This window comes from Ciconia boyciana, chromosome 1 (assembly GCF_034638445.1).
Source record: "Ciconia boyciana chromosome 1, ASM3463844v1, whole genome shotgun sequence".
Lineage (NCBI taxonomy): Eukaryota > Metazoa > Chordata > Aves > Ciconiiformes > Ciconiidae > Ciconia > Ciconia boyciana.
Window position 1 is genome coordinate 85,866,907 of NC_132934.1, and position 11,954 is coordinate 85,878,860.

At 42.4% G+C, this 11,954-nt stretch overlaps 1 protein-coding gene across 5 annotated transcripts in view; it reads left to right on the forward strand.

The window, feature by feature from the left end:
* TSPAN9 (tetraspanin 9) overlaps positions 1 to 10,555 on the forward strand; it is a 196,483-nt gene extending 185,928 nt beyond the window's left edge. For all 5 annotated transcript variants that reach the window (XM_072878795.1, XM_072878813.1, XM_072878786.1 and 2 more), the window contains 6 exons: positions 4,411 to 4,602; positions 6,288 to 6,362; positions 7,958 to 8,059; positions 8,662 to 8,793; positions 8,914 to 8,997; positions 9,796 to 10,555. In XM_072878795.1, the coding sequence (XP_072734896.1) occupies positions 4,411 to 4,602; positions 6,288 to 6,362; positions 7,958 to 8,059; positions 8,662 to 8,793; positions 8,914 to 8,997; positions 9,796 to 9,867 (657 nt within the window). In that variant the 3' untranslated portion in view covers positions 9,868 to 10,555. The remainder of the gene's footprint in view (positions 1 to 4,410; positions 4,603 to 6,287; positions 6,363 to 7,957; positions 8,060 to 8,661; positions 8,794 to 8,913; positions 8,998 to 9,795) is intronic.
* Positions 10,556 to 11,954: the final 1,399 nt, after the last annotated feature.

Here is an 11,954-nt window from a genome sequence, read left to right on the forward strand (position 1 = left end):
AGCGAAAAAAGCATTTGGCCTGCGACCTAAGGTTTAAAGCATAAATTTTAGCATCAACAGTACTGCTACTCAGTAGAATGACAGAGATAAAAGCAGAGAAGAAAACACAAAAATTGAGGACCTCTGGAGAGGAGAAAAATAAAATTTGACTTAAACTGTTGGTGCTATTTGGTATGGGATGCCACCTTGTGGAAGTTTTTAGGATGTCATGTCTTTTATCAAATCTCTTGCAAGTCTTCCTGACTATTTACCCTCTTCAGTCAGTGTAGATAATCCTGTTTGCATAGATCAGCCTTGGTCTTTAATAGTCCCTCCGTCACCTGATTTTTTTATGTAATCTGAACTTTCAGTGCAATTTAGGGATGGAGAAATCTTACTTTGGGAGGTAAAAAGTCTGTGAAAAGGAGAACTTCCCTTAGTTTGTGCAGTGGGCCTGGGAATCAGCCATGATGAGAGAGTGATCAGTGCAGATACTGTGGTATAATTGCAGTACTGCACTAATGTGTGTTGTCAGAAAGTTCTGAAGGGAACTGTAATCACATTGTGCATTTTGGCATGTTAACCCAATCACTGCAGCAGTTGGAAAGGAGTTATTCCATGGTTGTCTTCAGCAGGACATTAGAATTGCAAGAAGAAAGAGCAAATGGGGACACGTCTGCTGCCTCAGCTGACATACCACTTCATTTTGCATTGTAAAGGACTCTTCTCCCAACATGTTCAGATGTCTGGCATTCAAGTTGTATCTCCATAGTGGTCTGCCTGGGGACAGCACAGGTGTGTTGCTAATCCACAAGACCTTTGTTGCAAACATTTCACGTCAAGTGTCAAATGCTTCTTCCCTGCTAGAGGCATTGTGGAAAGGTGAAGGTGCAGTAGGTCACCAGTCTCCTGCCAAAAAGCAAAATGTTTTGCCCCTGAGTTTACCAAAATACTAGGGTGGCTACCACAAGCAAGTGAAGAAATGATCTATCCTGTATGGAAGTGTATATAGAGGGTCTCCTGAACTGAGACCCTGTCAGAAGGACAGAGGCCATCTGTCCATTTTTCTGCTCTCCAGCTTTGATTCTCTTTCTGCTCTTGGTCCTTTTCTGTCTTCATGTCCATCCCATGGAGCACCAGCAGGCCTGTCACTTTCCTGATTTCCTACACTTGAAGGTAGCTCTCCCTTCCCTCATCTAAGCAATTAGCTGCTTCTGACTTTGTCTAAATAAACATAAACATGAGCCTTCTGGACTAATTTCCTACCCACCTTTCTTTTCTAGACCCAATCTCTATCAAGGATTGTGCTGGTATTTTTTCAAATGGTAAAGAGATGCTGGTAAGGGCTTCTTTCTTCCATCTCTTTTGCTACTATCCTCATCATTGGAGTTGGATACCGAGGTGCAGCTCTTCATGGGCTGATCTTTGTATTGATCACGCGTGCTCCTTTTTGTCCTTTACTTTCCCTTCCTCTGTAAGCCTTTTGCCCTGATCTTGCTCTTACCACCACCTTGTTTATCTGCATTGATCTTTTTCTTTTGGCCTGATGATTCCAGAATTCACTGCCCACTTTCAAAACACTTGGGCTAGGGCTGTGATTTCTGAGCCTAATAGAGTATGAAAGTTCAAGGAACACGTTTGTGACTAACCTTTAAAGTCTGAATTCAGGTTGTGAAGGAAAGTTACACTGAACAATTTCAGTCTTTGGTAGAAACTTCTTTGGAAACATTTACAGTCTCATCCATGGAGTGTCATGAAGTCATTGATTGAAGTGCCATCAGCTATTGGCCACGTACAGCCCTGGCAGCTTAGAAATGCCATTTAAAACCTTAAATGAATGTTGTGTGATGAGAGCTGCTTCTAACCTCCTGAACCATCAAGCTCTCAGCCTGAGCAACTGCCTGCAGTTCTTATCTAACAGTTGAAGCAGCTGAGCCACAGAGTGGATTCCTGAGAGGGCTTGAGGCACCAAAACTGCAGCAATTCAAGGACAGAGTAGATGAAATTTAAAGGAGGAGCAATAGGGTGACTGATTCCATGAACTGCAGACAGTTTAAACCTGTGGTGATGTCCACTGGGTCCTGCAGCAGGATGTGATCGGTAGACTTCTGTTTTGCATCCCCCAACAGTTCTCTACTACTCCAAGTTCACATTGACCTTGCTGACATACCATGAAAGGCAATGAGAAATCACTTCAAAACTATTAATTGGAGAGGATGGACTTGGAGGAAGAGATGAAAGTCCTGTAGCCCTTTCCTGCCACATGCATGTGTGTATGTTTTGTACCAGTCTTTTCATAGGGATGATAGCTGTTTGACTTTTTCCTGCTACACACACTCATGTTGCAGCTGCATCCAGCTCTGTTACAGGAAAGAGATGTTGTGACATTTATCCACACCCAGTGATGCAAAGCTCCCCAGCTCACTCTGTGGAGTTATTGTGTGTTGAGTTTTGGAAGCAGAGGTGCTTCCCAGCCTCCTTACAAGAATGCTGAAAATTTCCTCTGTGTTACCCAATACATGTGCTTGTGAGCTTTAGACAGTTGTGTGGTTTTTTTCCAGATTGCTAAGCTAATGCTTAGGTGCCAGGGGGCCTGGAAATAACAACCAATGCCGTATAGTTAATCTCCATCTCTTATTCTCTTTCTCTGCCTACACAACCCTATATTTTTATGCTTTGCATGATGTTAGCTCTTGCGGACTTGGTACATTGGGAGATGGTTTACTCTGCCTCCCATGGGAATGACTGTGAGCATCTTGCATAAGGCCTACTCCTGGTCACAATCCTTCACCAAACTGGTGAATCTCCCTTGATGCAAAGCAGTTTCAAAAGCTTCAAGCAAACTAGGAAGGGGGCTCAGAGGGGACAGAAGGGTCCCAGGGGAAGTAAAAGAAAATAACTATGCATATGATTATGAAAACTTAAGCCTGACTCATAGATAATGTGACATGAATGCAAGAAGATACTATTCTAGTTTTTGTTTCATGTTCTGTGAAGCAGCACAACCAGAGGAGCCAGTTGTAACCTGAACTATCTGCCCTGCTGGTAAAACTGCCTGAGACAGAAGTGGGGATATTTGCCCAAAAAGTTAGGTCTGTAGCTCTTCATCATACCAGATTAGTGGTCATCACAAGGCAGAACTGAACCCTATTTTAGTGGAGATACTGTGCTCTGACCTTGAGTTTCCAGTTTGAGTAAAAGTTGAAAGTTCATGCAAGCACAATGGGGTGGGCTGAGTGTGGCGAACCTGCTAGATGGCAGGAACTTTTGTCCCTCTTGTTCCTCAGTGCTGACAGGTGAGCACCAGCAGCTTTGGGATATCACTGTGAGTAATGATTAGGTGCTGGTTTGTTTTTCCTGTGCAGTGGTCCAAGTAAATTGGACCAAAACACTCTGAGTTGGGGGGGGGAAGCGGGGGGGCGTAGTCTGATCCCCCTCCCAGTGAAGGTGACGTGAACTCCACCTCTGACCTTGGCAAAGGCTAGATTTGGCAGGAAACTGTAATTGTACTGATTAGCAGCTCACAGATTTAATGAAAGTGCAACTAACTCCTACTTCTGATTTCACTGCACAGTGATCACAGATCAGATGGGGAGTTGTATAACAGCCATTTTGAGCAAGTACTAAAGATGGCCAGTTTTTAGGCCCTGCATAGTGCAACAGTTGACCATTGTTCTGAAGACCTGCCCCATGACTTATGGTGGGAAACCTTACTTCCTTAACCAGATATGGTATTGTAAAGAGTGAGAAGAAAAGTGAAGTTAATTTTATGTTTTATTAGCAGCTTTGCATTTCCTTCAGGTTCTCTTACTGACAGAGAGTAGTAGAAGTTGAGCTTCCTGTAGATAATAAACCTAGAAATCTGATTTTTGTGACATTGAACACTGGCAAACAACAGGAAAGCTATGAGGGCTCATACTAAAACCCAACCTGGCTACTGGAACTGGGTATTTTATGAAAAATATTTATTGAAATGATACTATTGATTGTAATTATCTCCAGAACTTCCTTGCCTGCCCTAGGATGAGGAAGTATGGGGCTGGATACTCTGAGACATTGTAGATGACTGCAGAAATAAGTGCAATGAAGCATTCTTTCAAATAATGTCTTTTATCTTCCTACAGAAAAATTGCATTGGGTTGTGCTGTTAGGAGATCAATGGGTAGCCCTGGTTTCATGTGCTGAGTCTTTAAAAAGAGAATTCTGCCATCCAGTGGCTTTTGAATAGATTTATAAGTATAGGTGACATGACCAAGTCTAGGTAAGAACATTTAGTTTCACTTTGTTTCAGCACCAAGCCAGTGAGAGCATTACTGCAGAACGCTTACCTGAGAATTTGCTTGAGAAATTCTTTCCTTTTAGAGTGGGGAGGAAGGAGCCAGTGCCATTTATTTTAATGGTGAAACCTTTCTTTTGTTTATCTCTTTGCAGTTATGTGGCTGTGGGCTGCTGGGTGTGGGTATCTGGCTGTCAGTGTCGCAAGGAAACTTCGCCACATTTTCTCCTAGCTTTCCATCACTCTCAGCTGCCAACCTCGTCATTGCCATTGGCACAGTCGTCATGGTGACCGGCTTTCTGGGCTGCCTAGGTGCTATCAAGGAAAACAAGTGCCTCCTGTTGAGTGTAAGACATTAATACTTCTTTTCACTAAGACCAGTGACTGTTGCTTTGTTATTATTTTATTTAAATGAGCAGTGCAAAATAGTCTTGTGGATCACTGTAACATTGCCCTTGGCTTTCAATCTTCTGTATGCTTGCAGTATGACATCCCACAGCTTTGGTCACAGTGATATCATTGGTGTATTAGCAAATGTATCCTTGTTACTGTGTGCCCTAATGTATTAGATAGCAAAGCAAATTACTATCAGTTACTTAATGGTTAAACACGAACTGTAGGACCTGGATAGCCCTTCTGGAAATGTCTGTTAGACATTGACTGAAATTGACTGAAAAATCTTAAGCACAGCTGCTTTTGGATGCCACTCAAAGCCTCTCATGGCTATTTTCTATTTTGCCCTTATCTAAGGCTTTTGTCAGAGGTTGGTGGAAACCATCTGACCCAAAGTTAAGAAGTCAAGGTCTCTGCCAGGCCTTAACAATAGAAAAAAATAATCTGATCCTTGGCAGTCTTTGTCCAGTACTGAAGCACAAAGGTTGGGAACCCCTCTCAGAAAACACAGTGTGGGTCACTCCTCTTGCATAAACCCAGGAGATTTCATCATGCTTCTCCCCACCCCAAGGAGAGAGGTATTGTGGCAGAAGGTGAGAGGAGGGCTTTCAAAGCAGACAGCTTCCAATTCAGTCACAGCTTATGAATCACAGGTGCTATGACATTAAGGAGCATGTGAGTTTTCCTTGTGTAAAAGTCTCCCTTACATGCTGTTGGGGAACAGCTGGGCAGCATTCCTTAGACCACCTCAGAGAATTAAACTGGAGGACAAATGTGCACCTGTTTTTTGCTATCTGCTGCTTGGTTTTGTATGTTGTACAGCTAGGAAAGCAAACAGAGAATAGTAATGAGGTCTATGTTGTTCATCCACACAAACTGCAATACCAGATGAATTTTGGGGGGTTTTTTAAGAGTGTTTATATTCTTACAAGGTTCTGCAAAAGTCTTTTTATACTATCATGACTATCATGAGTTTCCAATCGGAGAGCTTGCTGCACTACATACGACATCTCCCCCAGTGTCTGTGTGGGGGATGCCATGCCTATGTGGCAGTCCACTAGTACATAAAGGCAACTAGTGGGCATGAAAAGTAGTGAGAAACTACTGGAGCTCACACTTAGGATGCCCCTGCAGAGAGAGATTTCAGCTACAGAGAGTTGGGAATAGAAGTGCTGAGTAATATAAAGACTATTCTAAGAGGAAGTCAGATGTGGTTAAAAGCCCACCTGCTAGGGAATCACTCCTGAGGCACATCACATTGATCTTTGTGGTAATGGGTTTAGCATCTGTTCTGTAGTCTGTATGAAGGACAGAGACTATAAGGGGTGTGTGCTCTGACAGCAGTCAAAAAAAGCAAGACAAAAGCATTGCTGAAACTTGCAAACTAGTAGTAGGGCAAAACCTAAGATTTAGAGAATGCTAGACAGTGAGCTTCCTCATTGATGGTGAGACCTACAGGAGCTTTAGTGGCAATATAGTATCAATACAGCTGAATAGTTTGAAATAAAACTTGTGTGTTTTTGGCAGTAGAGGAAAGGTTTAGAGGACAAGGCCTATAGTCTTCAGAGTTTCTAGCAGCTCCAGGTTTGCGGTCTAGTTGTCAAGTGTGTATACACTGTCTGTTTTTTCTTTGTTCTAGTTTTTCATCGTTTTGCTGATAATTCTTCTGGCAGAGCTGATATTACTCATTTTGTTCTTTGTTTATATGGACAAGGTAAGCAAATATGCCATATAGGTTAATTATCTGTACTAGCATTTAAACCAGGTTCAGTTTGCTTTTGTTTGATGGAGCTATGTGGGTTCTCCTTGCTCTTCACTTTGGTGAAGTTTTAACCTTGAGATCTTGGCTGTTTTCTGTAAGCTGCTTCTGCAGGGGGAGGAGGAAGTGATGAGGAGGGCAAACAGGAGAGAAGAATCCGCTGAGCTTTACAGTTTCCTCCCTGAAATAAAACCATGGTCCAGGGCCTCCCTTTTAGTCTTCTCCTAAAAGCTAAGATAGCTTTCAACATAGCTGTCTGATGTCTCAGCAAGAAGGTGATCATCTTCTGGACCTGGGTTGTGTGAGGTCCTACTTAAGACCTGGTTAGCTTCTTAGCGCCAACCCATGAACAGGACTGGAGGAGAGAGGCCTGGGATATTCACAGGTTATTCCAGATGCCACCAGCTGTCTCATTTGACTGGGCAGGCCCAGAGAGTTTGACAAGGGTGCAGAGCGGATCAAGAGGCAGCTTCTCATCCTACAGCCCATCTGTAGGAATCTGCTATCTAGTAAAGACTAAGTGAAGTAGGCACAACTGGTTGGCCTGTCAGATAGGTAAGACTGGAAAAATCCTTGTGGAACTGGAGAACTCTGCTAAACACAGGACAGAGCCTTACAGCCTGAGCATGCCCAGACTGATTTTAAAACTGAGCTCCTACCAGATTTGTATCTCTTCCCAGGTTATCATTATGATGCCTGCGACTTTCAGGGAGCTGGTGTGAACTTCTGATTTTGAATGGGATGTCAAAGAGGGATGAAACAGATCTTCTAATATAGTTGACCTTTATGCCAGGACTCATAGGTTAATCCTTTCTCTGCTGCCAGCTCACTGCTGTCAGAGCCAAGGTACATTCCCACCTGCATCCAGGACTCCATGCTCGGACTGAAACTTATACAAGAAATGGGACATCTCAGATCTCCCATTAAGCATTCCAACTTTCTCCTCTAAAGAAACAAGAGCACATTTGAAAATCATAAATCCTACAAGCTTGTCCCTACAAGGAGAACAATAATAATGCCCTTTTTCAATGATTTTGTATTGGCCATTTATTATAGCCTGCCTGAACCTGTGCAAGGGATAACTATGTTAAGGTTGGGAGGTTGGGACTCTGGTTTTATGATATTAGCAAATTAAAGTAGGCCATAGGTTACAGTAAAGTAGGCCATAGGCTGCTGTGGGGTATTGCCAACAGCTGTCTCTGGCAAAGTTAAAGTAAGCTCAGCAGATTTCTGCTGATCGCTCTTCAGTTAGTTTGGATCAGATGGTGACTGTATGATGGACTCTTAGTAGAGGGGAAGCTGTTTGGTCTCCTATCTCATGAGAATTAATCCAGTATTTTGCAATCTGAGGGAGAGACTAGGCCTTGGCAGGTGCTGAAAGCTCCCACTGACTTGTGAGAGTCTTGAAGCTATGATGGAGCTTTTCCACCCATGTTAAGTTTGTGGTGAGAGAAGGTAAGAGAGAGACATTCTATATGCAAGTCTGTACCGTTTCGTCCTTTCCTCTAAACAGCAGTGCATTGACTTTCTGTATTTTTTACACGATGCAGGTCAGTGAGAGTGCAAAGAAGGATTTGAAGGAAGGTATGAAGCTATACAATTCAGAAAATAACGTTGGACTGAAAAATGCATGGAATATCATTCAAGCAGAGGTAACGTATTTTCTCAATAGAAAAAAATAACAATTTGGCCATAAAGGCTGCTGCAGTCTTAACTGTGGCATCCATGCCAAGTCTAAAAGATGGGTAATGCAGGCTTTGGTTTCTGATTTTGCACTCTTGAACATCCAGGGAGTAGTGTGAAATCCAGGATCAAAGTGTACTCTGTAAGGTGAAAGATGCTTACCTCTCTCTGTGATTCTCTGTGCCTGTCACAGGCACAGAGATGATCTGAAACAGAGGAGAAGCAGCAAAACCTGCATAGGTAGAATTGCAGCTTTGGCAGCTAGGCTTTTACCGTTCAGCAGTTTTGGGGCAGATTACCTTATGTTTTGGTGTTTCGGCTATGTCTCTGTGACAAGAAGACAAACATAACCTTGGGCATGGAACCTTTTCTTTTCTTTGGGTTTTTTTTAATGTTGTTAAGTATTTGATTTTAGTGATCACTGAGCACAAAGCACTTTAAAAATAAAAAGTGTTGTGGCAGCCCTTGTAAAAATATACAGTGGTTTAGTGGAAGTAAAAGTTTGTGGTGGTGCCTGATTCACAAATTGTGCTAGTTAAGTTAATTTATTAATCCTTTACTTTTGCCGTAGATGAAATGCTGTGGTGTGAATGACTTTACGGATTGGTACCCAGTGCTGGGAGAAAACACTGTTCCAGACCGATGTTGTACTGAAAACTCCCAAGACTGTGGACGGAACTCCACCGAATTAGTGTGGAAAACAGTAAGGCTCACTTTGCCCAGGTCAAGGCTTAGGGAGGCATGGGAAGGAAGAAAATAGAGGGAATGCACGTAAAAGAAAATGTGACCTTGGGATTTCAATTTTCATCTTTCATCATTTCAGGGATGTTATGAGAGAGTTATGACCTGGTTCGATGAGAATAAGCATGTCCTTGGTTCAATTGGGATGTGCATCCTTATAATGCAGGTAATACTGGCATGATGTTTGTCAACATGGCTTTGATTTGCTGTCAACATTCTTGATTCTGCTGTGTGAAAAGTGGTGCTCAACTGCTTTGAGTTTGATCATGATTTCAAAAATGTCAGATTTGTTTTATGAGTTCATTTAAAGTCATCTACTCAGAAAGGAAGCAGGTCAGTAGTCAGTCCCACAAAGAAGACATGCTACAGTGGGATTTTGACTTTAGAGCACCGCTTTGGAGTTCCCATGTTTAGACATTTGTTACGCTGTCCCTTAGGGACCTGTTTTTGTAAATTTTGGAAGCAAGTTCTAGAAATTGCCAAAATGAGTCAAATCATGCCCATTGAACTGAGTAGGTTAACGTGTTTTAAAAAAGAAATGCAGAAGTATCATCATAATCCGTTAAGATTTTGGGGTTCCTGTATCACTACTGTACCTTTGAGGGAGAATACCTGAACCTGATGTGACTGATCTGATCAGTCACAGTTATCTGGCTAAGCAAGCACAAGCTGTTGGATAAAAAGGAAGAGTGACTCGTAGGTATTGATCCTGAAAAATTGTTGCACGTATGACAAAGAGCCCTGAGAGCTTTTTGCCTCCATCTGTGCTCTGACAGATACATCTCCGGACATCACTGTGTGCCTGAACAACATACATCCAAGTTTATTCATCAGTGTTGAAGCTTGAGAAATATGGCTAGTGTAGAATGACTTTTAAAACTACAGCTGGACCATGAACACAGGTCAGCAGTGCAGTTTTGGCAGCCTCCCTGTACTGAAGCCCTTATTGTTTGTTTTCCTTCAGATTCTTGGCATGGCCTTCTCCATGACACTCTTCCAGCAGATTCACAGGACTGGCAAAAAATATGATGCCTAAAGCCTCCGAAACATTACCACATCAACCCTTCTGTCTCATCATAAAAATAAGCAAAAGGAATGACCGCAAAGAGTATCAAGCCTAGCCCTGCTGAGGGAATCCGTCCCATTGACCGATCTACTTTGTTGTTACTTGTGCAGTTATTATCACAAGTTGTTATTTGACTCATTTTTTTTTCTGTTTCACATTTGCCATTTATTTGCCAAAGAAGGGGGCAACCCCCCAAACAAATGGATTTTCTACACGAAATCATAGATCTGCTCTAAGAATGTTTCTTAACTTAAGAAAATGTTTTGCTCTACTAATCCATGCTATATGTGCAAAAATTATGTGTGTTCAACTTCAAGGGAGAATTCTTGAAAGTCTTCCATTAAGTTTTCAACCCTCATATCCAATTTACTGGAAGACTCAGAAAAGCCACTCTAACTGAGAGTCCTAGGAATTGGAGCTGCTTTGCTTTGCAGCTTCTTGTATCTTACGGTGTATACTTTTTTATTATGATAATGATGATGATTATTATTATGATGGATATAGCTTAGAATTTAGTTGCCTGACTTATAACTTCTTACTGGTTTTGGTTTTACACATTTATTGTACATTAATTTGGGAACCACTGTGCGATCTCCAGAGGACGTGTTTTTCAAAGTTGACAGTTGGTGCGGGCAAATAAAGACATAACTTTTCTCAAGTCCGTGGGGAGGCATCGTCTATCTTTATCAGGGCCTTGATGCCCTTACTGTAACAAAGGTGGTTCCTTTCAAATCACAGGCTCTTTCCTCAGATGGAATGCAATGCCCTCCCATTGGACCAGATGGTGAGCTTCCTGCTCCTGTGAGGCAAAGTTCCAATGCCTTTACTCACCCAAAGCAGTGTCTGGCTGCTTTGATGTCATGCTACTTTGAAAGCCAAAAGTACTGACTAAGCAAGTTACTGCTCCCTGGCACGAAGGAGAGAGATTACAGTCTGACCTACTGGCCAGTTGGCAGCAGACTTCACAGATTGTGTTGTCTGTTTCAAAAAGTTTGCCCAAGGCATGGCATGCTGCTGGATATGAGGGAAGGGAATGGTGATTTGATGGCAACATTGTAATCCCATGCCCTTCATTGAAGGGGTTTCCTCAGACAGATGACAGCTGTCTCCCTGAGCTGGAAAAGGTGGTTTGATTAAAGGTCACCAGATGATTCAGGAAGGGGGCAATTTCCAGAACAGCACTCAGAGACAGTATGTGTTGTCACACCTTCAGTACAGGATTGGTTCTTGCTGACGGATTGCCAGGTCCATCCAATGGGGTAGTTCAGAGTTCACTGCAATGCATATTTTTACCAACATTCCTGTTAGAAAACTTGAACATGTATTTATCTAGTTTGAATGCTGCTTCATTGCAAGCAGCCCCCATTTACCCTTTGTTCCAGATTTTTGCTGTTTTGTGAAGGAAGAAGGAAAGGCTCAGACATTGGAGGATATTCTGATTTAACTGCAGTCAGGGCTCGACTCAGCCATGAAAGAAACACTGCTTTTTGTATTAGCAGCAGTCAGAAGTGACCTTCAAAGGTTACCTCATCCAATGTCACTCTCAAAGGGGTACTGTCATCTATGGGAGATGGCGTTTACTGTGACATTATTGGGCTGAGTTTCAGAAACTGTTGAGGGTGGAGATTTTGTGCCTTTCAGAGCCATGCCATGTCAAACTACTCCTCTGGTAAACAAGTTTCTCTTAATGTCCAGTCTGAATATTTATACTTTAAACTCTTAAAAGATATCATTTTCATTGTATCATTCAGCCTATCTTTTCCTTTTGGGCTGAAATAGCTGTTGAGCCACTTCATATCTGGGAGTTTTTAGTCCCATTTATCTTCCTAGTAGGTTCTGCATGCATCTGTACCTCTGGCAGCAACAGTGTTTTGTGTGGCCTATGTGTCACTTTTTTGAGTTCCTATGAAATCAGTGTGACAGGAAAGAGTGTGAATGTGTGGGAGATAGAGATGAATTTGGGTGTTGCAGTGAAGAAGGAGGTTCCTATTCATAGAGCATGGCCCTTGCCCATATGAGCACAATGCCCAAAGTTTCACAGGGCTCTTGTTTCTCAC